This window comes from Bos javanicus, chromosome 9, assembly GCF_032452875.1.
Source record: "Bos javanicus breed banteng chromosome 9, ARS-OSU_banteng_1.0, whole genome shotgun sequence".
Classification (NCBI taxonomy): Eukaryota; Metazoa; Chordata; class Mammalia; order Artiodactyla; family Bovidae; genus Bos; species Bos javanicus.
Genome location: NC_083876.1, coordinates 15,553,303 through 15,580,170, shown reverse-complemented (window position 1 = coordinate 15,580,170; position 26,868 = coordinate 15,553,303). Strand labels below are relative to the sequence as shown.

At 38.3% G+C, this 26,868-nt stretch overlaps 1 protein-coding gene across 10 annotated transcripts in view; it reads right to left on the bottom strand.

The window, feature by feature from the left end:
- Positions 1–26,868, bottom strand: part of MYO6 (myosin VI) — a 161,806-nt gene that overhangs the window by 46,535 nt on the left and 88,403 nt on the right. For all 10 annotated transcript variants that reach the window (XM_061427233.1, XM_061427235.1, XM_061427237.1 and 7 more), the window contains exons 10-16: positions 25,328–25,408; positions 22,393–22,573; positions 16,975–17,119; positions 15,719–15,876; positions 14,301–14,392; positions 12,340–12,412; positions 611–738 (exon numbers count right to left, since the gene is read on the bottom strand). In XM_061427233.1, coding sequence (XP_061283217.1) covers positions 611–738; positions 12,340–12,412; positions 14,301–14,392; positions 15,719–15,876; positions 16,975–17,119; positions 22,393–22,573; positions 25,328–25,408 — 858 coding nt within the window. The remainder of the gene's footprint in view (positions 1–610; positions 739–12,339; positions 12,413–14,300; positions 14,393–15,718; positions 15,877–16,974; positions 17,120–22,392; positions 22,574–25,327; positions 25,409–26,868) is intronic.

The window sequence follows — 26,868 nt, the reverse complement described above, 5'->3', positions numbered from 1 at the left end:
TTTGTCTCTCTCTGTGTCTGTTTTACCCTTCAGCTAATTCTTCTGTTGCTTCAGCTTCTATGACCCTTTCTGAGCACAATTTCCATTCAAAACTCATAAGGAAAGAGCATCAAATGAAATTACTGATCATTAAATGAATTGCTTCTACCAGTCAGACTCTTAGCCACAAGCTTTGCTGGTTTTACAAACGTGAAGACAGGTGGCTGCATGTGACTCTAGGTCCTAACACCCCTGGGAAGTGATCCACTTCACACAATACCTAACAGAGCAACTGATGGCCACTTCATCCAGAAGGGAGAACATAAAAACAGTACATAAATGTACAAAAAAATGTACATATATCTTTTTGTACATCTTATATAGGAGAAATGTATTTTATATCCAGCCAAAAAGGCCTTGATTGGATAGATCAGCAGCAGCAAAGATATACAGATATAAATTAATGGTCATCTATAGAAGACACAGTGCTGGATTAATTATAGAAGATGTATATAGTTGTTCAAAGCCTTACATAACTTAAGAGTCTAATTATCTAATATCTAACATCTAGCACATCTTTCTGAAAGTTTCTCTTCCAACCAGAGCCTCAATTTTGAAATGACAAACTCACAGAGAGTCGGAAATGGTCTTTGTGCTTCTGGTGAACTGCAGATGTGAAGTGTTGATCACTTGGCTGGGGAAGGCGATTTTCTTCATCCAAAATATCTAATATTCCCATTAATTTTGCTTCAATTAAATCTATTTCAAAAAATTCAAATATGACAGGGTAAAAACACAACACTTTAAACTTACTGATCACAAATTTTGAGGGCTGGTCAGAAACAAAGTAACATGATTTCACTGTTTTCTCTCAAAAGCTACAGAGAGTAAATGAATTTTATTTTACATCTGACAATTTATTAGAAAGCAACATCATATACTCAACACAGTTTAGAGAACAACTCTATAAAGAAAATGACTAACGTAATAACCATCCTGGCTGTAAGCTAGGACAGAGGCCAAAGAGCCAGCAACCTTCCTCTCCCAGATGACCTCTATATTCAAAATGAAGTAAAACTACAGAAGCTTTTGTAAGTGTAGGTTTTCAAAACTACTTACAGATATGGATTCAAAAGCTTTCCAGCAAAACTTCACCAACAACACGTATTTATGTTCCTTACATTCATATGTTTTGAATTTACTGCCTGCCCAAAACAACTATAAAATGTAAGCTGCTTAAATGCAGTAGATAGAACTGTTAAATGGGACAGACTCTAAAAGACAGGAATTAGGAACAAGATGGCAGAGGAGTAGGTGGACATCGAGTACATCTCTCTCTACGGATACATCAGGAACATAGTTTCAGACACAGAAGTGCATGCAGAACACCAGCTGAGAGTGGCCTGGAGTACCTGACCAGCAGAAAACAATATACAGAACCACGCAAAACCCGGTAGGAAAAAGGAACTAGGGGGAAACACAGGAGTGTTAGTATGGTTGTACCTGCCCTCGGCGGGTGGGGGAACTGAAGCAGGGGTCCAATCCCCACATCTGGGCAATTGTCTGAGTCAGAGGAGAAACATTTAAGGCTGAGAGTGAAACAGCTGATCTGTGGCAGCCTAAATGGAATGAGAATCAGACAGTCCTTGCCACAGCCATACATACCCTGGAGAGGGATGCAGGTCCCCTGGAAGGGGCAGCAGCTGGAAGCTGGAGTTTAGGGATTGTGGAGCAATCCCAGGGCAAGAGCTGCTGTTGACTGCACAGAGACAGGCCAAGGGGATGTGAGGGAGGAGAATATGGTGGGAAATGCCTGTGGAGGAAAGCCAGGCAGCCATGGAAGCAAGGCGATACTGCTGAGTCACACATAGGGGATGGAGCCATCACCACAGCCTCTCTCTCCACACGCCAGCATTAGCAGGTGAACAACAGAGAGGCTGGCCCATCAAATACCTAAGGCACTACAGAGTAGGACCCCAGCCAGGGAGCCCCTTTAAGTGCCCGACACAAGTATATACTGAGTAGGATCCCAGTCAGGGGGGCCCCCTCTATGTGCTTGACACCCCAAACAACAGAGAAGGACCCCAGGCAAGGGAGCCCTCTAAGTGCATGAATGGGCGGAGCTACAGACAAAGGCTGGCCAGAGGCCTTCTGATCACCAGCTACAAGAGGCTCGAAAAAAGATTCTGAGAGGGCCATAACTCCTGCCAGGGAGGCACTCCATGTCCCTGCACACTTGGTGCCACCAGGGTCCCCACAAGCCAAGCAGCTGCACCTCACCTCTCACTGGTGAGCTGCCACAGGCAAAAAAAGTCTTCCATCTATGCGCACAGGGTCACTTCAGTCATGTCTGGACTCTGTAACCCTGTACACTGTGGCCTGCCAGGCTTCTCTGTCAGGGAGCGGGGCTCTCCAGGCAAGAATACTGGAGCATATTGGCCAATACCGGTTGCCATACCCTTTTAGAGCACTGTATTTCCTGCTGCCCTAGCTTCTAACTCCCCTGAGTACCTGGTGCTGCCAGAACCCCTGAGACCCAAGCAGCTGCACCAACTCCACACCTGGCCCTCATGGGGAAAACCCAAGTCCTCCAGGGCAGCCTCAGGAGCAAACCCCAGTGGATGACCCACATGCAGAGGTGGAAATAAAACCACAATTGAAACCCGGGTGTAGTGTGGCTGAGGAAGAAGACCTAAAACCTTCCCACCAGCTGTACAAGCTGCAGATTAAATCTGTACAATCATCTAGGCAGACTCTGTGTCTATGGAATATATAAAAGGCCACTGAGAGCTCCCACAAAAGAAAATGTACTAGTCCTGACAGCTGCAGACATTGGAAGCAAGAATGCACAGGAGTAGGACCAGATTAGAATCTGAGCTGCCCCCACAGCAGGTCCAGAGATCAGCACAGTGTTGGAGGGCATCCTAGAGAGGTGAGGGGGACTGTGACTTCCAGTGAGGGAGAGGACTCTGACAGCAGGGACCCAAGAAAAACATTTATTCTTCTTATGTTTGACTTATTCTGTAGATTCTTTTGGATTTTTTTTTCTTTTTTCCCCCTTGCCCCGCCTCTGTTGCAGTTGTCGATTTTACTGGCACTATGAAACCTAATTAAGCTTTTGAGCTTTTCTTTTTTTCCTCAGTTACATTTTTTATTATTGTTATAAACCTCTGCCTCTACACTGGGCTTTTTCAGTTTTGTGGAGTTTTCCTTTTTTTTTTTTCTAATTTTTTAATATTACTTTTTAATTTTTTAAACCTATTATTTTTCCTACATTTATCTCTTTGCTTCTCCTACTGTTCTTTTCCCCTTTCAATTAATCCTTAATGTACATAATCTTCTTTATTTACCTTTACTTAACTTTGTATACCTATTCTTTCTTTCCTTACATCTCAACGTATTTGTTAATGTTATTTTCATTGTTTTATTCCGCAGTTGGCACCTTGCTTTAGTTTTGTTTTCCAGTTTGTGCTTCAGTTAGTTTTGTTCTGGTAGATACAATTTTTGGTTTCCTTTGCTCACCGGGTCAGTCTATTATACTTTATTTTTGTTGGAATGCTTTGATTTTGTTTATGGGTGGATATGTATATGTGTTTATTCAGTCACACTTTTTATTGTTGTTATAAACCTCTGCCTCTACACTGGATTTCTGCGGTTCTGTGGAGCTTTCCTTTTTTTTTTTCTTTTTCTTCACTTTTTTTCTTTTCTCTTTTTTATAATTTTTAATTTTTTTAAACCTATTATATATTTTCTACATTTATTCCTTTGTTTGCCTTTCCTACTGTTCTTTCCCCCTTGCAGTTAATGTTTAATGTATATAAATCTTCTTCATCTACCTCTATTTAACTTTGCATATCTATTCTTTCTTTCTTTTCTTTCCTTCCTTTCCTCTCAACACATTTGTTGGTTTTGTTTTCATAGCTTTATTCCCCACTTGAAACCTTGTGTTAGTTTTGTTTTCCAGTTTCTGCTTTAGTTAGTTTTGTTCTTAACTGGTAAACATAATTTTTGATTTCCTTAGTTCACCGGGTCAATCTACTGTACTTTATTTTTCCTGGACTGTTCTGTCTTTGCTCATGGGTGTATATGTATATGTGTATATTCCATTTTTTAAAATTATTATTTGCCTGATTTTGTAACTGCCATTTGTCTGGGGTTCATCTTTGGTTTCTCATTTTTGGATATTTGTTTTAATCTCACTTAATGTCATAACAAACCACTTGTGGAATCTTCATTCCTGACCAGAGATCAAGCCCTGAGCCTTTGGAGTGGGAACACTGACTCCGAGACCCTAAACTACCAGAGAACTAATCCTGCTATTGCTGCTGCTAAGTCACTTCAGTTGTGCCCAACTCTGTGCGACCCCATAGACAGCAGCCCACCAGGCTCCCCCATCCCTGGGATTCTCCAGGCAAGAACACTGGAGTGGGTTGCGTTTCCTTCTCCAATGCATGAAAGTGAAAAGTGAAAGTGAAGTTGCTCAGTCGTGTCTGACTCCTAGAGACCCCATGGACTGCAGCCCACCAGGCTCCTCCGTCCACGGGAGCATCAAACAGTGAGAACTCACACAAAGGAAACCCCTTGACTGCAAGGCCCAGCATCACCCAACCACGAGTGGTGCCCTGTGCAGGACGCCCCATCTGAACAACAAACAGAAGAAAAATACAAACCCAATCATCAGCAGACAGCATTACCATATCACTTAGCCTTGTCCATCAGAGGAGAAACAAACAAACAACAAAACCTCAGCATAAATCTCACCCTATAGGAAGCTTACACAAACCCCTGGACCAAACTTAGGAGGGCAGAAACCCAAAAGGAAGAAAGAATTCAAACTTGAAGCCTGGAAAAAGCAGACCTCAAATACAATAAGTAAAAAAAAAAAATAATGAAAAAGCAGAGAAATACTACACAAATGAAAGAACAAATGAGAAATGCAGCAGTCCAAATAAATGAAGAGGAAACAGCCAAACTACTTAAAAAAGAATTCAGAATAATGATAGTAAAGATGATCAAAAACCTTGAAAACAAAATGGAGAAAATGTAGGAATCAATTAACAAACATCTAGAAGAACTGAAGAATAAACACACAGAAACAAACAACACATTTACTGAAAATAAAAATACTCTAGGAATAATCAATAGCAGAATATCTGAAGCAGAAGGAATCAGTGAGCTAGAAGGGAAAATGGTGGCAATAACTTCTGAAGAGCAGATTAAAGTAAAAAGAATGAAAAGAACTGAGGATAGTCTCAGAGACCTTGGAGACAGTATCAAAAGCACCAACATTTGAATTAAACATTCAAAGAAGAAGAGAAAAAAGGGGTATGAGAAAAATTTTAAGAGATTATAGTTGAAAATTTCCCCAACATGGAAAAAGAAATAGTGAATCAACTCCAAAAGGCACAGAGTCCATACCGGATAAAACCAAGGAGAAACACACCAAGACACATACTTATGAAACTAACAAAGACTAAACACAAAGAAAGAATATTAAAAGCAGCAAGGGAGAAGCAATAAGTGACATACAAGGGAAACCCCATATGCGTAACAGCTGATCTTTCAGCAGAAACTCTGCAGGCCAGAAGGGAATGGCAGGATATATTAAAGTTCTGAAAGGGAAAAATCTACCACCAAGATTACTGTAGCTGGCAAGGATCTCATTCAAAACTGCTAGAAAATTCAAAAGCTTTTTCAGCCAAGCAAAAGTTAAGAGAATTCAGTACCACCAAACCGGCTTTACAACAAATGTTAAAGGGATTTATATAGTCAAGAAATAGAAGAGAAGAAAAAGATTTACAAAGTCAACCCCAAACAATTAAGAGAATGGCAACAGGAATATATACATCAATAACTACTTAAAATGTAAATAGATTAAATGCTCGAACCAAAAGACACAGACTAACTGAATGGATACAAAAACAAGACCCATATATGCTGTCTACAGGAAACCCACTTCAGACCTCAAGACACATATGCACTGAAAGTGAGAGGATGGAAAAATATATTCTACCCAAATAGGAAGCAAAAGAAAGCTGGAATAGAAATCTTCATATAAGATAAAATAGACCTTAAAATAAAGAAGATTACAAGCGCGGGCAGCTGCAACGGCGCACAGGAGCAGCAGAAAGGAGCTACACCACGTCCGAGGTCAGGGGCGGAGCCCGAGAGAAGCTACCCCATGCTGAAGGTAAGGAGCAGCAGCTGCACTTTGCTGGGGCAGCCGTGAAGAGATACCCCACGTCCAAGGTAAGAGAAAACCAAGTAAGAGGCAGGCACTTAGAGAGGGCATCAGAGGGCAGACGCACTGAAACCACAATCACAGACAACTAGCCAATCTGACCACATGGACCACAGCCTGGTCTAACTCAGTGAAACTAAGCCATGCCCTGTGGGGCCACCCAAGACGGGTGGGTCATGGTGGAGATGTCTAATAGAATATGGTCCACTGGAGAAGGGAATAGCAAACCACTTCAGTATTCTTGCCTTGAGAACCCCATGAACAGTATGAAAAGGCAAAATGATAGGATACTTAAAGATGAACTCCCCAGGTCAGTAGGAGCCCAATATGCTACTGGAGATCAGTGGAGAAATAACTCCAGAAAGAATGAAGGGATGGAGCCAAAGCAAAAACAGTACCCAGCTGTGGATGGTACTGGTGATAGAAGCAAGGTTTGATGCTATAAAGAGCAGTACTGCATAGGAACCTGGAATGTCAGGTCCATGAATCAAGGCAAATTGGAAGTGGTCAAACAGGAGGTGACAAGAGTGAACATCGGCATTCTAGGAATCAGCAAACTAAGATGGACGGGAACAGGTGAATTTAACTCAGATGACCATTATATCTACTACTGTGGGCAGGAATCCCTTAGAAGAAATGGAGTAGCCATCACAGTCAACAAAAGAGTCCAAAATGCAGTACTTGGATGCAATCTCAAAAATGACAGAATGATCTCTGTTTTTTTCCAAGGCAAACCATTCAATATCACAGTAATCCAAGCCTATGCCTCAACCAGTAATGCTAAAGAAGCTGAAGTTGAACGGTTCTTTAAAGACCTACAAGACCTTCTAGAACTAACACCCAAAAAAGATGTCCTTTTCATTATAGGGAACTAGAATGCAAAAGTAGGAAGTCAAGAAACACCTAAAGTAACGGGCAAATTTGGCCTTGGAGTACAGAATTAAGCAGAGCAAAGGCCAATAGACTTCTGCCAAGAGAACGTACTGGTCATAGCAAACACCCTCTTCCAACAACACAAGAGAAGACTCTACATGTGAACATCATCAGATGGTCGACACTGAAATCAGACTGATTATATTTCTAATAAAAAATTGATTATATTATATTTCTTTGCAGCCAAAGATGGAGAAGCTCTATACAGTCAACAAAAACAAGACCAGGAGCTGACTATGGCTCAGATCATGAACTCCTTATTGCCAAATTCAGACTGAAATTGAAATAAGTTGGGAAAACCACTAGATAATTCAGGTATGTCCTAAATCAAATCCCTTATGATTATAGAGTGGAAGTGAGAAATAGATTTAAGGGACTAGATCTGATAGATAGAGTGCCTGATGAACTATGGACGGAGGTTCGTGACATTGTACAGGAGACAGGGATCAAGACCATCCTCATGGAAAAGAAATGCAAAAAGCAAAATGGCTGTCTGGGGAGGTCTTACAAATAGCTGTGAAAAGAAGAGAAGCAAAAAGCAAATGAGAAAAGGAAAGATATAAGCATCTGAATACAGAGTTTGAAAGAATAGCAAGAAGAGATAAGAAAGCCTTCCTCAGCTATCAATGCAAAGAAATAGAGGAAAACAACAGAATGGGAAAGACTAGAGATGTCTTCAAGAAAATTAGAGATACCAAGGGAACATTTCATGCAAAGAGGGGCTCGATAAAGGACAGAAATGGTAGGGACCTAACAGAAGCAGAAGATATTAAGAAGAGATGGCAAGAATACACAGAAGAACTGTACAAAAAAGATCTTCATGACCCAGATAATCACGATGGTGTGATCACTGACCTAGAGCCAGACATCCTGGAATGTGAAGTCAAGTGGGCCTTAAAAAGGATCACTACGAACAAAGCTAGTGGAGGTGATGGAATTCCAGTGGAGCTATTTCAAATCCTGAAAGATGATGCTGTGAAAGTGCTACACTCAATATGCCAGCAAATTTGGAAAACTCAGCAGTGGCCACAGGACTGGAAAAGGTCAGTTTTCATTCCAATCCCAAAGAAAGGCAATGCCAAAGAATGCTCAAACTACCACACAATTGCACTCATCTCACATGCTAGTAAAGTAATGCTCAAAATTCTCCAAGCCAGGCTTCAGCAATACGTGAACCGTGAACTTCCTGATGTTCAAGCTGGTTTTAGAAAAGGCAGAGGAACCAGAGATCAAATTGCCAACATCCACAGGATCATCGAAAAAGAAACAGAGCTCCAGAAAAACATCTATTTCTGCTTTATTGACTATGCCAAAGCCTTTGACTGTGTAGATCACAATAAACTGTGGAAAATTCTGAAAGAGATGGGAATACCAGACCACTGGACCTGCCTCTTGAGAAATCTGTATGCAGGTCAGGAAGCAACAGTTAGAACTGGACATGGAACCACAGACTGGTTCCAAATAGGAAAAGGAGTATGTTAAGGCTGTATATTGTCACCCTGCTTATTTAACTTATATGCAGAGTACATCATGAGAAATGCTGGGCTGGAAGAAGCACAAGCTGGAATCAAGATTGCTGGGAGAAATATCAATAACCTCAGATATGCAGATGACACCACCCTTATGGCAGAAAGTGAAGAGGAACTAAAAAGCCTCTTGATAAAGGTGAAAGAGGATAGTGAAAAAGTTGGCTTAAAACTCAACATTCAGAAAACGAAGATGACATCTGGTCCCATCATTTCATGGGAAATAGATGTGGAAACAGTGGCAGACTTTATTTTTTGGGGCTCCAAAATCACGGCAGATGGTGACTGCAGCCATGAAATTAAAAGACGCTTACTTCTTGGAAGAAAAGTTATGATCAACCTAGATAGTATATTCAAAAGCAGAGACATTACTTTGCCAACAAAGGTCCTTCTAGTCAAGGCTATGTGTTTTCCAGTGGTCATGTATGGATGTGAGAGTTGGACTGTGAAGAAAGCTGAGCACCGAAGAATTGATGCTTTTGAACTGTGGTGTTGGAAAAGACTCTTGAGAGTCCCTTGGACTGCAAGGAGATCCAACCAGTCCATTCTGAAGGAGATCAGCCCTGGGATTTCTTTGGAAGGAATGATGCTGAAGCTGAAACTCCAGTACTTTGGCCACCTCATGCGAAGTCTTGACTCATTGGAAGGGACTCTGATGCTGGAAGGGATTGGGGGCAGGAGGAGAAGGAGACAACAGAGGATGAGATGGCTGGATGGCATCACTGACTCAATGGATGTTGAGTCTGAGTGAACTCCAGGGGTTGGTGATGGAAAGGAAGGCCTGGCGTGCTGCGATTCATGGGGTCGCAAAGAGTCAGACACAACTGAGCGACTGAACTGAATGAAAGAAAGAAATCAAAGATGACATAAACAGATGGAGAGCTATTGTATGTTCCTGGGTAGGAAGAATCAATATTGTGAAAATGACTATACTACTAAATGCAATCTACAGATTCAATGTGATCCCTATCCAATTACCAATGGCATTTTTCACAGAACTAGAACAAAAAATTTCACAGTTCATATGGAAACACAGAAGATCCCAAATAGCCAAAGCAGTCTTGAGAAAGAAGAATTCAGCTGAAGGATTCAACCTTCCTGACTTCAAATTATACTACAAAGCTACAGTCATCAAGACAGTGTGGTACTGGCACAAAAACAGAAATACAGACAAACGGAACAAAACAGAAAGCCCAGAAATAAACCCATGCACCTATGGGTACCTTATTTTTGACAAAGGAGTCAAGAATATACAGTGGAGCAAAGACAGCCTCTTCGATAAATGGTGCTGGGAAAACTGGACAGCTACATGAAAAGAATGAAGTCAGAACACTTCCTAACATCATACACAAAAATAAACTCAAAATGGATTAAAGACCTAAATGTAAGACCAGAAATTATAAAACTCTTAGAGGAAAACATAGGCAGAACACTCGATGGCATAAATCAAAGCAAGATCCTCTATGACCCACCTCTTAGAGTAACAGAAATAAAAACAAAAGTAAACAAATGGGACCTGATTAAACTTAAAAGCTTTTCCACAGCAAAGGAAACTAGAAGCAAGGTGAAAAGACAACTGTCAGAATGGGAGAAACTAACAGCAAATGAAACAACACACAAAGGATTAATTTCCAAAATATACAAGCAGCTCATACAACTCAATATCAAAAAAACAAACAACCCAATCAAAAAGTGGGAAAAGACCTAAACACACATTCGTCCAAGGAAGACATACAGATGACTAATAAACAAATGAAAAGATGCTCAACATTGCTCATTATTAGAGAAATGCAAATCAAAACCACAGTGAGATTATCGCCTCACAGCAGTCAGAATGGCCACCATCAAAAAGTCTAGAAACAATAAATGCTGGAGAGGGTGTGGAACGTTCTTGCTCTGTTGGTGGGAATGTAAATTGATACAGACACTATGGAAGAAGGTATGGAGATACCTTAAAAAACTAGGAATAAAACCACCATATGACCTTACAATCCCACTTCGAGGCATATACCCTGAGGAAACCAAAACTGAAAAAGACACATGTATCCCATTGTTCACTGCAGCACTATTTACAATAGCTAGAACACGGAAGCAACCTCGATTTCCTTCAACAGATGAGTGGACAAAGAAGTTGTACTACATATACACAATGGAATATTACTCAGCCATAAAAAGGAACGCCTTTGAGTCAGTTCTAATGAAGTAGATGAACCTAGAACCTATTATACAGAGTGAAGTAAGTCAGAAAGAGAAAGATAAATATTGCATTCTAATGCACATATACGGAATCTAGAAAAATGGCTGAAGAATTTATTTACAGGGCAGCAATGGAGAAACAGACAGAAAATAGACTTACGGACATGGGGAGAGGGTAGGAGAGGGTGAGATGTATGGAAAGAGTAACCTGGAAACTTACACTACCATATGTAAAATAGACAGCCATGGGGAATTTGCTGTATGGCTCAAGAAACTCAAACAGGGGCTATGTATCAACCTAGAGGGGTGGGATGGGGAGGGAGATGGGAGGGAAGCTCAGAAGGGAGGGGATATGTGTGTACCTATGGCTGATTCGTGTTGAGGTTTGACAGAAAACAACAAAATTCTGTAAAGCAATTATCCTTCAATTAAAAAATTAATTAATTAATTATAAATAACGGCTACAGGACACAGGAAGAGAAATCAAGACTCTAACTGCACTGGTCAGAGAAAGATGCATCTTGGGCAGCTAGTGGGGGTGAAGGGGGGCACACTGACTGAGCTGTAAACGAGAGTATTCTGACAGATGCAGGACATGGAAGTGGGCAGAAATGTAAACGGAAGGGGAGGCGTTCCAGCCAAGACATCCAATGACACCATCAGAGGCACGAAGATCTGAGAAAGGACGAGGTATGTGGAGGGATATGCTAAGTGGACCAGGCAGGATATGAGTCCTTTGAGAAGTTATATAAAGTATTATTGTTGTGACTGTGTTGTTGTTTTTACCACTGCTGTTCTCTCTTGTCCAAATCTAGCAAGAGTTACTGGCTCAATTGCCAAATTCCACTTTCACAGCAAGGTTTACCCAACAGCTGATTTTAGAGATCGGCTGGAAGGAAAAGACAGCCTGAGCACCAGCTGGGTGACAACAGGGCAAGGTCTCTCTACCAACAACAGACCAGGAAAGAGACTGTTCTCCTGCTGTGTGGCATTATCTGATGGGACCCACTGAACTTGTGAGGCCTACTTGCCACCACCTGGAGTGTAGAGCCAACGTCCAGAGAACAGAGACGAAGAACGGCAAACGCTGAGCGAAGCCCCTGCAGACCCCGCGGGGACCTTGCTATACCACGGGCTTCCTCACGCCAAGTGAGGAATCCCTTCACTGCTTGAACAGTTTTGTTTCCTCCTTAACTTAGCCACGTGTTAACTGTTTAACAAAGAAAATGCCCATCACAGTAAACAGAAGAAATTTTCAGAATACTTCCAGTATAGCTGAATTTGGTGCCTTCATGTGAAAAAACAACTTCCTAGCAGTGCTAGAGAAGTAAAACCTCTCTTGAATACCACAGTTTCAAGTCCCATAATCAGAAGTATCAATCACAGAGCATAGAAGAATGACTAGTAAAAACATTCACTATATCTTCCCGTAATTCCCCAAAATGGAGTAAAAACAATACATACCTATACAGTCCTGATTATCCACATAATGCACTTCATTCACACCTAAACCTTCCTTTTGATAGAGTTCTTGTTCCTAGAAAAAAATAATCACAATCACAGATATGGAGATGCCATGTGAGAGGAAAGACTCAGTTTGGTGCCAGATATAATCGTAACATTTATTGATTAGTCAGTGTACAAAAGGTTCACACCAATTGATTGGGTAACTGAGAAGTCTTACAAAACGTTAGGGAAGAAAAATCCTTGCCCCTAAGGCAAGGTGAAATCACCCTGAAGGTGGTGAAACCACCTTCAATGGCCAACGTAACACACGATTTACATATGTGGAAACGTTCCCTCACAGATAAGCACGCTTTCCCTGAAATACGCTGGGCAGCCAGGCACAGACACAGAGATCTGTTAATAATCACTCAAACCCAAGACAAGACCAGGGCAGGCAGGCAGGAATTTTATCACAGATGAGTGAGCAATGCAATGAACTCAGGGTTATGTATATTTCTTATTTTTCCCCCGGAATGTTTAAATATTTCCTCCTAAGAGACATACTAGCAGAAGGTTCTGTCATTCTAGGAGGCAGTGTCCACTTGAACTCAATCTGAATCTGAAATTCACTTTTATTTTAAAGAACTGTTATAAACATAAATCAAGACTGTCTCCTCTTCATGCAGTTTCTAGACAAAGCTTGCTGGGCTGGTAGGAAGGGAAGAATTAAGGCAGGTTATATGAGAAACATACATGCCAAACTTCACACAGTAATGGAAGGACTAAGGCAGCCGGAGGAAACATTTCAGAGAAACCCTCTTAACTGCTAAGTACTTGTTTTCACCTGTTTGTTTATGCCAGAACTGGCTTAACTATAATATATAAGGAGAGATATAAAAGTTGGAATGTGCTGGGAAACCCAAAAGGACAAAAACATAGTAAGAAAGGAGGAAAAGATGAATGGGATGGGAGCAGGAAAGAAAGGATTTGACATTTCAAGTCCAGATTCAGAGGGGAGCTGAGAAAACAGCAGTGCTCATATGAAGGGAACAGCGCTATCTATGAACCAGCAGCCAGGAAGGTGGGTGTAGACCTGCGGAAGTCACTGAACCGCTGTGGTTTCTTCATCTGTAAAACAAAGGGCTGGACTAGACTAACGGGGTAATTTTGAGTTCCCTTTAACTCTATTTGCTTCACCCAGGAAGATACATCTCAAACAGCTCAAAGGAAGGAAAGGGAAGAGTATTAGTAGGAAACAGCAGAAAATTCAAAATACAAGGTAAAAAATGGTGAGACTAATCACAAATCTACTGATTCAAAGTTACCTATACTTACTGTGCACTCTCAAGTGTTACAAAGGAACTTTGCTAAGACCTGAGACTGTAAGTGCAGGACAGGTCCACAGTTACCTACTATGTGTAGGAGCGGGAAGTTCCTTACCCGACCAGAGACGGTGTCCGGCCAAAAACACGCCACCAACAGGCCACTGGCAGTGCACAGTGTAACCTGGCAGGGCTAGGGAGGCAGGCCAGGCCAGTGCCCATGGACTCTCCCAATCTGGGGGCTCCGCTGCCATATACAGAGAGAGGGTGAGCAGGTAACAAGTAGGCAGAAGCAGAGACCCAGGGGAAGAGAGGGGTGCCCAGGACTGGGTGAGAGACTGCTGACTGGCAGTGGAGGAGGAGAGAGCCGAATCAGGAAACGAAACAAGAATTTCAAGTCTAGTAAAAGTCACTAGTAAAAGGCAAGATTCCCTCACTTCTGAGGAGGCGCCTATTTTAGAGTTTTTACTTACCTTGGTCCCTAAGCTCAGCTCACATCGACACTTAGGATGTGCCCCCACAGCCCAGGCAGGGCCTCTCTGATTCCCTGGGCCACCTTACACCATACCCCATCCATCCGGGTAACTACAGTCTATCTCTGTACCCTGAAATTTAAAATAGAGGGCCATTCTTAAATCTAAATTGTATGCCAATTACCTCCTTCAGAATCCTTTCATTAAAAAATTGTTGAAGCTTCTCATTGCAATAGTTGATACAAAATTGTTCAAAACTGTTATGTTCAAAGTACTCTGAAAATAAAACCAGAATCAAGAGTCATGATCAGATCAACTTCACATTAATAAATTTAACTTAGGATAAAATTTTATTGTATCAATGCTTAATTTAACAGTATGTTAAAATGTATGTATAACTGTTTCATAATCCTCCAATGCTCTTATTTCAAGACTTAAATTTTGATAGGCACTAAAATTAAGTATTAGAAACACCTCAGCTTGACAAAAAGTTGTTTGTTAAATAAATATAATACAGTAAAAGATATAAAATATAAGTCACTTGTGACATATTTTTAAGGCACAGGAGTTAAAGCAATCTAAATTGAAGAAAATGACTTAAAATGTAAGCACTTCATATTTTTCTGTATAATCTGTGAGATTGTAGTTAGCAAAAATATTATAGATACTGATGCATTTCTAAAATTAAGGAGTTGTATTACATTATTTCTAAGATCCTTGCAGCTTTAAAATGTTATGACTTTGTGTATTCATGTGCTGGCACAAACTGGTGCAGACCAAGAAACCCATGTCTGAAGACTATGAAATTCTCAAGTCAGTGATGAGTGTTTCTCTAGCTCTGAACAAAAGGTAATGCTTTATTGTAAATTTCAAAATATATATCACATCAAAAACAAAACTCTGCCCTTCCCAAAAATGTAAACACTCATATCTTCTCATGGCAACTGCAAACAAATTACAAAGGACACCACTTGTGCACAGACAGATGGAACGCCCGCACTGATAAAGCTCAATAAAAAAAATGGTCAGACTTACTGCGAGATTTTTACAACATGGTCATTCCGAACAAAGCATTCAGACATGAGTGACTCATTTCATTTCTGGTCATACACACCCACAATTCCTCTCAAATATTTATCTTACGCATTCGGCAGAAATTAATTGGACATAGCTCTCTGTTGACAACTATCGGTAAGGATGGAGTTTTATACATAGTCATGAGTTTGGCCTCTGTGCTGGGTCAACCTGTACCCAGCTCTACACTGGAGTCAATGGTCTTAATGAGTCAATTCTCTTTATCAGCAACACTGAGGACTTTATTCAGCTCTACTCATTTAAGAGTACTGAGACATGTCTACCCACAGTAGTTTCAATCAATATTTTAAGCATTAGTGTGACCAAAATCCACAAGTCTTTCCTTTTTTCCTGAAACATTTAAATCATATTATGAAATGAAATGATAGTATGGACACATAACTGGAAATACATTAAGTAAAAGGTACTACAGGGGAAAAAAAGGCTTTTAAAATTTTAATCATGTGTGGAAAAACTCAGTGTAAAAATATCAAACAGATACAAACTCACAAACAAAACTATATTTACCAAACCCAGCAATATCCAGGACTCCAATAAAATAGGATGATGTTTCAAAAGGAAAACACTGGTTCACTCTGTTGACCACATGATCAAAAAGATGGCTATAGACGGTCTTTGCCAGGGCATCCCGGGCATTGTTTGCCTGTTCCACTTTCAGGGGTACCCTGTAAAAGAAGACCGAGTCAACAGAAATTCTTCCTAGTAATACGTTATGGAAACAACACCAGGTTCCCAAGAGCTGAGCACGCACAGTCAACGCGAAGGAGAAAATAAACAGCTACAAAATGTCATTTGTGAATGGAAACAAATAAATAGGGCCAAGTAAAATACTACAGGAGAATTATCTATAATTAAAGACCTATTATTGAGTAAAAGAATATTAGGCTCAAAACATCTTTTTAACCTTAATTTTATACCTCACGGCACATGCTGAATACACAAGAAATTTATTCAGAGGAATAATCTTCCAGGTGACTTTCTTAAATGCAAAAGAAACTGTGTTTAATTCCAGACAACTTTAAAGTTCAGTAATTTGTTAACACTGCTTAAGGAAAAAAAGTTTATCTTAAAATCCAAACTGTCCAACTGTACTCTTTCATCTAAGTATTAATTAACAACACGGCATAACAGCATCAGACGCTGTAGATACATACACGGTCCAATGAAGAGAGTGCCACACAAAAGAACTTCCAGACACTGTGCCAAATGCTGTCGTAAAGCATGAGGCACCTTGGGAACACCAGAAAGAATTATCAAACTTCGAAAGAAATCTTAAAAGTCATTCAGGTCAGACTAATACTTCAATCTCTTCTAAACAGTGGTTTCCCAACGTATATTTCTTGCAGAAGAACCCTTTCCTAAAGGGACTCTTATGTGGACACTCCATCCATAAAACATAGAACTGCTTTAGCACACAGGGGAAATGGAGCAGAGGACCACACCCAGGGCTTCTACCAGCCTTTCCGTGGCCTCCAGAAATGTCTCTGAAGGACCATGCTACTGCAGGCACAGATTTTCTTCATCATGACAATAATTGGGAATTAGCTTAGCAGAGAACCAGGCTAAACATACCTTGCTAATATTTCTGAAAGTAAGTTACAGGATTTTCTGTGTAGCTAAAAGGGCTTTTTTTATCCTTACTTTTTAAATTTATTGAAATGGTTTGATACACTCCTTTGCCTTACTCAGCAAGGAACAGAGACAGGATCTGGCTTTTCCCTCACAAGGCAGGACTTGCAAGGAGCAGTGAGCAGGGAACTTACTTTATCACTGTTCCTTTGGTGCCCCCTGCTGTTGTCAGCATGACTCTTGTAGTTAAACTTACACGAAGATCATCTTGATCCAGACCCAGTAATTCAGCACAATATTCCAATGACTGAGTAGATTTATTCTTCAGATTACAACCACCTAACGAAAACACATTTTAATTTGCAATTAATAAACATTACATGAGATTTTCAAGAGGCATTTCTTAGGCAATACACTTCACTGACACAGCTATGAACAAGACAAGGCTTATTTGTGACTTTTAATTTCACCTCCCTCGTTCCCCACCCTTGTCAGACACTCATACTGCCAAGGTCACTGGGCAACTCATTCAGGGCAGCCCATGACACAATCCTTTCAGCCCGCCAAAATTTTAACCTATCAGGGTTTCATTTTCCATGACCCTGCAAGGGAAATATACTAATGATAGATTACAAACCTTGTTAATATATTAAATCTCTGGAGTAACAGAATGCCTTATCACTAAAACTCACATGACTGCAGAAAACGTTAAGGAGTAATTTCAGTGGTAAACGTCTTGATGTCAGTGTGGGTGTGGATGTTTGTCTAGGGGCAGGTGTGAGTGTGCACACATGCATGTGCTGGTGACACTCGGGGACAAAGGCGGAGGGTAAGGCGGCCACGGCTATTTTTTCTGAACATCATATCTACAGGTTCCTATTTATTGAGGCTGTTTCAAAATGCTTCTTATAGAAAGACAGCATACAATAGTGCTTTAGACTCCGGGCTGTTATGGCTCTAGAATTTACTAGTTGTGTGACCTTGAATGAGTTACTTATTATGCTTAGTTTCCTCACCCATATAATAAGGATAGTAACTGTATCAATCTAATAAGGTTGTTATGAAGACTAGTAAGGGTGGATACATGAATTGCTCGGAAGAGCGTCTGGTGCATAATAAGCACATATAATTATCGTCTTATTAATAATAATAAAATAATTAATATTTTAGGACTGTATAAATGATTCATTTAAGACTATCTAATTTCAAAATTACAAAGAATGCATGTAATCATATGAGAATTATATCATGACAAATAGATAAACTATTTAACAGACTGGTCTCAGGGGAAATAGACTATGAGATCTCATATGAATAAGGGGTTGTCAAGACAATTCATTGAGGAAAGAATTGCATTTCAAACAAATGGCATTGGACAACTGGACGTCCACAGGCAAAAGAACGTAGCTGGATTCCTACTTCATACCATACAAAGAAATAAACTCAAAGACTTCAAGGTAAGAGTTAACACAATTCTCTTAGAAGAATTCAGACATAAATCCATATGATCTTGGACTAGGCTGGTTTCCTAGATATGGCACCATAAGCAACAAAAGAAAATAATGTGCAAATTGAATTTCATCAAAGTGAAAACCTTTTACGTTTCAAAGAACATTATCAAAAATTTAAAAGACAAATCACAGAATATGAGAAAATATTTGCAAATTATATATCTGATAAGGAACTTATATTCAGAATATACTTAAAAATTCTTACAAGTGAATTTTTAAAAGGCAATCAAATAAATGAGTAAAGAATATAAGCAGTCATTTCTCAAAAAAAAGATACACAAATGGCCAATAAAATCATGAAAAAATGCTCAGCAGCTTGATCCATCAGGAAAATGCAAATAAAAACCACAATGAGGCAGCACTTTGCATGCACTAGAGTGGTGAGAATGTAAAACGATTCAGTTACTTTGAAAATCAATAATTCCTCTAAAGGTTAAATATAGAATTACCATATGACTCTGCAATTCCACTCCTAGGCATACACACAGAGAAATGAAAAAATATATGCACACAAAAACCTGCACATGAATGTTTACAGTAGCAATATTCATAATAGCCAAAGGTCGAAGCAACCTAAAAGTTTCTCAAATGACAAAGGGATAAAATGTGGTATATATCCGTGCAATGAAGTACTAGTCAGCAAAAAAAGAAATGATGTACTGACAGATGTTTAAACATGAATGAACCTTGAAAACACTATGTTAAGTGAAAGAAACTAGTCACAAAAGAGCCCATATTGTTCGATTTCATTTATATGAAACACCCAGTTGACAGAGACAAGGTAGAACACTGGCTACCTAAAGGCTAGGTATTCAGGAGGGTTGGGGAGTAACTACTGAAGGCTATGGAGTTCCTTCTGGAGTGATGACAATGTTCTAAAACTGATTAGAGTGATTATTGTGCAACTCAATACAAATTGTTTAAATAAAGCGGGAAAAAACAATAAGGGAAGAGGAATACTTAGAAGACATATTAAACCTTTAATTCCAGGAAAATAAAATTACTACTAGTTTGTACACACATACACATGATCTAAAATTACATAACTCAAAAAATTTACCACCAATAACTGATCAATTCATTTCAATGCTTCTTTTTTTAACTGTTTTGCAAAGTTTGCCTGGAAAATCCCATGAATGGAGGAGCCTGGTAGGCTGCAGTCCTTGAGGTCGCTAAGAGTCAGACACAACTGTGCGACTTCACTTTGACTTTTCACTTTCATGCACTGGAGAAGGAAATGACAACCCACTCTGGTATTCTTGCCTGGAGAATCCCAGGGACCTTGGAGGAGCCTGGTGGGCTACCATCTGTGGGGTCTCACAGAGTTGGACACAACTGAAGCGACTTAGCAGAAGCAGCAGCAGCATAAAATATTTATGCTAGTAAATTAAAAGTTTTTTAAAACATTAAAAGTTTCAAAAATGCAAAAAAAAAAAAACACTATAAAATAACGTAAGGCTTTCATGTCACACCTTCTAAAAATGAACTTCTTTGAACAATTTTTTACAATTGTTCTTATAATAACGTATATTTCGTTATGTGGAATTTTAAAAACATATGAAGTCCCAATAGGTATTTTTTGCATTTCCATCAAGTACAAACTTCTAAATAGCAATGGGAGCTGTCACCATATTTACTAAAGAATAAATTTTCTGATAAAATAATTACAAAATATCCAGAGCTTTTTCAAATTGCAAGGTCATGCCAAAATTGAGCTCTCTGAGACAGGAAAAAATAAATTCTAACTAGATAGAAATCATCTGAATCTACAGGAAGGATTATAGGAACGATGAAGATTAATATAATAAAATCTTAGCTATTAAAATAAAAAAGACTTAGTTTATTAATTCTTTTGATTTATTGCCTCATTCCAATCTGCTCTGCTTTCTCCTCATTTTCCCTTCAACAGAAGGAAGTTAGAGAAGAAAAATAAAAGACAATGTAAATATCTACTAAGTGCCTTTTGACAATTAAATGCTTTTCAACTAACTAGACCCACATTCATGATTCTCTGTGTACACCTGCGCCACAGGGTAATAACACGAGGTGTGTGAACATGCCACCTATCACTTCAAACAAGCAATATTTCCAAAGTGTGCATTAACTAAACATTTTTGGATATTATTAATACTTGGAATTCCTGCATGCTCCCTTGGTATAATGATGCCACAGAGCAAACGAAAATGTACTCCAACATTCATTACATTTTCAAATCCCTCAAAAAAAAAAAACTAATACAAATTTTAATGCATACTAAGTATATACCTGATATTGCCTGGTTTTTCTTTTTGCTTGTTTCATTTTAAACTGGGATTAATCAGTATTTTTATTTTACTTATGAATTAAAAACACAGTGATTACTACATGGCAGGCATAAGTATTTGCATCATTCTACAAATATTCAACTCATTTATTCCTCTTTACAACATGAGGGTGGACCTGGTATTTATTATTCCCACTTTACAGGTGAGGAAACCGAGACTCAGAGAGGTTAAGTTCCTGCCCCAGGTCACACAGGCAGGTAACACACGGTGAACAGATTAGCCCTAGACAACGTACTCTTACATACCATACTCTGTCATCTGATGCTGTGGTCACAGACTCACAGACACTCAGTCTGAAAGCCATTAAGACTGTCGACTTCCATCTGCTCAGAAAGTTCAGTGACAGAGGGCAATGAGGGGCAGTTATCGCACACACCGGAGTCAGTCAAATGTGAGGAGAACCAGCTCTCATACCTACAACTTCACTAGTGACCATACTACTTAAACTTCTGAAAGGTCCTACTTCTGTAAAACAGAGATAATATCCTCTATCTCATTATCTTTATTAAGTTCAGATTATGACTATGATGTTTACAATGAAACACAATATATGAAGGGTCTTACACGTAGCAGACACATTCATTTTTTAATGTTCTTCCTTCCTCTTGTGCCCCCTCCTACTACTGCTAAGGTAACTGTACTTTAAAAACACTTCCCTTGGAGATTATCTCTTCATTATTTTATGAGTGAAAAAGTCAAGGTTTACAAAGCTTCTGGGATCTGACCCTAAGGCCCACATTACTGATCACTGTGTTACATGGTGCTTTTGATGTTTTTAAAACAATGTATGCATGCAGGAATCAACAATCTTTTCCTCTAAAGTATGAGGTTTTAGGCTTTGCCGGCCAGGCAGTCTTTGTCACAACTACCCAACTCTGCCACTGCAGCATGAAAGCTGGCATGGATAAGACATAAATAAATGCCTTTGTGTATTCTAATAAAACTTTATTTACAAAACAAAAACAGGCAGCTAGTCAGATTTGATCATAAGCCAACCCCCGCATTCATGGATCAAACTTAAGATCATACAAAGAGTTAGTTGCTCAGTCATGTCCGACTCCTTGCAACCCCATGGACTGTAGCCCACCAGGCTCCTCTGTCCATGGAATTCTCCAGGCAAGAATACTGGAGTGAGCAGCCATTCCTTTCTCCAGGGGATCTGCCCAACCCAGGGGTTGAATCTGGGTCTCCTGCATTGCAGGCAGATTTCTTTACCATCTGAGCCACCAGGGAAGCCTTGGTATTTACATAGAGACTGAAACAATATGGCTGAAAAGTTGTATCATGAAGGCATTTAAATGCTTTTTCAATGTGCATCAAGTTTAACTTGTTTTCATTTCCGATAATAATGTATATGGGCTTTTACGTACTCAATTATCCTAACTAACTAATCTAAGTTTAGATCAGTGAACCAGAAAAAATATCAAAATACCTTAAAAGATAGTAGAGGATTATTCTGTTCACTTATTGGAAAAGACTATCATCAGTCCAAAAATTTATCCAAATATGACCCTAGGAGTCAGTTACTTATCCTTCATAAAATGAGTTTATTCCTCACCAGTATCACTGATTTATTCAAAAACAAATCTCACAATAACCAAAAATGCAGCACCCTTCAGTTGCAAGTTTCATCATGTGACACAATGTAGTCTGGAAATGCAGGGGATTAACAAACTAGCACACAGAGTCAAGGTACATATACAATTAAATAACAGAACTTCGAATTTTACTTCTTTTTAAAACAAAACAAAAAGATCACACACAAAAGAAAAACAACCTGAAGTGCTGCCAGCTTCCTCAAAATCAATATTCCCAAGGTGCAGGACCCCAGCTACTACCCGGAACAGATCAAGCTTTTCTTCATCGTCCAAGCCAATCTTTTTCATGGCTGTGCACATTCTAACAAAATCTCCATGGTCATCCAACAAAGGATCTTTCAAGGAACCTGCCTTAAGATGCTACAAAACAAGAAGACATCAATTACCTGTGGTCTACACTGCTTAAGTATCCCCAACACAACTACACAAGGTCTACTAACGCTCTATGTAACATGCAAAAATAAAATGTGTCATTCAGAAAACTTTAGTGTTTCAACACATTCAAAAACTGAATGACTGGGCAAAGTGTACACAGGCTCTATATATTATTTCTTTCAATGATGTGTGAATCTACACCTGTCTCCATAAAAATTTCAGTCAAAAATGCAATGAGATGTTTTCCAATTTAATTACAGTTTTAACTCTAAAGATAAGATACTATATAAATATATAAATTGAGTGAAAATGAAGGAAATATCAGTGGTTGAATCAACATAAAACCAAAGATCAAAAAAAACTGAAGTTTTAAAAAACTGTCATAAAAGTTTAAATCTGAGCTGTACCAGTATTCAAAAGCAGTGAACAGTGGAAAGTCTAACAACAATTTTCATGGCCTGGGAATTAATTTTTAAGCCTTTATCTATTAGTATATATGAGGTAAAGTATATTAGTAAGCATTATGCTTATGCTAAGAATTCACGCAATGACTGAAAACATTTCAGAAAAAATGGAAGAGAAAATTTGCTTTCTTTCTTAAAAGAATGTTCATCTAATGTGTTCTTTACTAGAACCTATAATAAACTCAGAAAAAGGAAGAAAAGTCAGCCCTGCAGAAACTAGAAGGAGGAAAAACAAAAGTTACTGGACACAGAAAGACTGGACTAGCAATTTTCCAGAACTTGAGAATAAATAAGCAAAATTAAACATGAGGTAACAGTGTCGGAATTAACTGGCCATTCTAGACATCCCTAGGAGAGTCTTTTTTTCCTCCGGGTTGCCAACTGCTTCCCAGCTAAAGTTGTAGCTGCCTTTCCACAGTCTTTAAAATGTTAAATTATGCATGTGTAAAATTTCTGGAAAATGTCTAGACAAAGAAATTTAATTTTATTTTTCAAAGAAGCAAACAACAACATGCAGCCAAATTTAAAAGAAAACACATATCATGCAGAATTTTTAGTCTTGCAATTGATCAGTTACTTCACTTGCAAACTGTTTCTAATCAAATGTCTGTGAATATATTGCTATTATAGCAGACTAAAAATACTGCATTCTCCTAAAAATTACACACAGCTTAAAGACACGCCAATGGAACTAGGCAAAGAATTCTGAATAGTCAAAATGATCACCTCATCCTCCTGATACAGAAAACAATAAAAAGTAATTTAAACATATTAAATCCATTAGTCACTTACATATTTTTATATATAAACTCAATAATGTGAATAAGATTCTTAACAATGTATGGTGACTCTAGAATCAGAAAGTGAACATTTTCTTCTTAAGAGAGTACAAACAGTGCAATATTCTTTGGAAAGTAAAATAATAGTCTTCTTTCCTCTCCACTCAGTCTTTCCCACGCCAGAAGATTAAGTATATATATGTATGTGTTTTTTAGCTTTGGGATAGCAGCAATATCCCACTAGGGAATGTCCCAATTATCTTAGTGAAAGTAATACAATTTCTGTATTTCAATGGTACCTTGTAAAAAGATAGATTATCATAACAAAAGAGAATACTGTAATAAGTAATAATGTCATTTCTTAAAGTCTCTACCATGGATGTTTACAATTTATAATTCAGACATCTGTATCTAAAATAATAAATAAAATATCAATTTAAACAAACATTAACTGCAGACGCATCTGTTTAGAATTCAAAATAATGGGGATTTTTATTTGTTTTCTATTCTTTTCTATGAATATATTAAAGATATAATTCTCACTATCTTGAAAGTAGTCAAAAACATCTAACTCACTCAAATGCATCTAACTCAAATGCAGAGATATTAAAAACTGAATATAATAAAATTTTGTTCAATTACACACTCAAATCTTTTTAAAAAATTAATAAAGACAATATTAACTAGTCCCTATAATTAATCCTGACTTAGTATTTCATAATTTAAGCTGCCTGAGTAGCTACACCTTCATACCACTTACCACTTAATAAAATTTATAAAGGTTGTAGATTTTTAGATTAAGGATTTTATGCTTTTAAAGTAATGCTTACATACCTGTGGCAGATTCATTTTGATATATGGCAAAACCAATACAATATTGTAAAGTTGAAAAATAAAATAAAATTTTTAAAAAATATAAAAAAAAGAATAAAAAAAAGTAATGTTTAATGGTATAATTATATTTAATTAATCCTAGAAATACAATAATTTAGTAAAAGTTACACATAAAACTAAACTTTTCATAATAAATTACAGAAACATGCTGCTTTAAAGAGAAATATCACAATAACACATAAGAACTAGTTCACAACAATGCTCACTCTTTGTGTACATCAAAGCTCATTTCAGCCTTGACACAGATAATAAATTATAAAGAGCATATTTTATATTTAATCCTAATGGTTAATATGAGAGTAAGTTTCAAAGCTGTTAGCAAAGGATTTTTAGGCAATTTGATACACTCATGTTTGGAAAATAACAGGAAAAAAAGTGCACTGAGGTCCCACCAAGAAGACCCAGAACCTGCAGCTTCTAGAGATAGCAAAAGAGGAATAAAGTGTTTCAGGGCGAGAGAAGCGTGAGTGACTGTGAAGGTTTTTTATGCATAAGCCTAAAGTAAGAAATCTTACTTGGGCTTCAGAATAAAAACAGAATGTATCTTTCAGCACAATTTTTTTGCATTAAAGATTATAATTTGTTTTAACAGTCTACTTTACCTCAGGAGTTTTTCGGTTCTGTAAAATCTGTTTGTCAGTTTCTTTGTTAGCAAAGTATCTAGTGCAGCCTCGGTTTAAATACTATGACAAAGAAATTTAAAATATCATTAACAATATTATCCACAGGAAAACAACACAAAGGCAAATACAATCTATCCAAAAGTGCTAACCATTTCTACACATAACCTGATTATCATTTAATCTCTCAATTAAAATCAGTACTTCTGTACATCATAAACACTTTACTTCTATTAATCAAACCAGGGATGGTAAAACTCTTAATCTGAAAGTTGAATTAAATGATTAACAGAAAAAAAACAGTACCACAAAGCTTTCCTACTTTTAAAAGGGAGCAATTTTAAATCTTTACAAGATATGACCCACACTGTGGTTTAATATTTTGAATAATACTTTAAATTCTGAACAATTAACAAATAATATCCTTGAGTTTCTTAATTTCTGGTTTTTACAATCAGTCCTTCAAAACATGCCTTTCATCAGATCAGACTGACCAACAGTTAACACTAACTGTACATAAATTACATTTGCTTTATGAACCTTCACAGGTATTCAAATAACAATTTCAGCTTTTACCTCAATGATTTACTTCCCTGCCCAGAATTTAAGATTAAGTGCTTTGAAAACCCAGAACAAGGGAAACAACTGAAAAGAAAATAATGTACTGGTCTTCAGCAGAATCTATTACCCACATTTAACAGGTGGGGGTTGTTCAGGAAGGAAGAGCACAGGGAACAGGATGAGAAAATTGTTTAAACATCTCAGCTTTTCTTAAATCAGGTCACTAGGGAGAAGGCAATGGCACCCCACTCCAGTACTCTTGCCTGGGAAATCCCATGGACAGAGGAGCCTGGTGGGCTGCAGTCCATGGGGTCGAAAAGAGTCAGACATGACTGAGCGACCTCACTTTCACTTTTCACTTTCATGCACTGGAGAAGGAAATGGCAACCCACTCCAGTGTTCTTCCCTGGAGAATCCCAGGGATGGGGGAGCCTGGTGGGCTGCTGTCTATGGGGTCACACAGAGCCGGACACGACTGAAGTGACTTAGCAGCAGGATTCTACTCTCCCATGACATGAATTCCAAGATTAAATTATACAGATATCAAGAAAAAATTTACAGTAAATTGAATGATTTAGGGATAAATACTGAAGATAATCAACGCATTATCTCCCACCATTATAATGAAATATTAAAATACAGTTAAAACCAGAAAATAATATCCAATGAATTTTTCTTTGCAGACTAAAATCTTGAGGGAAAGAATAAAATAAAAGGGATAATACTGGTAAGCATTTTCAACTGACTTTCAAAAAAGAGCTCTTTTATTTAGTAGGATAATAGTAGCTTAACTATATGGACCCAAAACTAATGTTTTCTTTGCTAGCAAGAATTTTATCCACCTACTGCAACTGTTTTTATCAAGTACTAGGTTTCTGGACAGATGGACTTAATATTAAAATCTAAGAACAATACTTGTTTCTTCTAACTTTTCTGTAACTAGAAAGCTGTAACTATTCTAG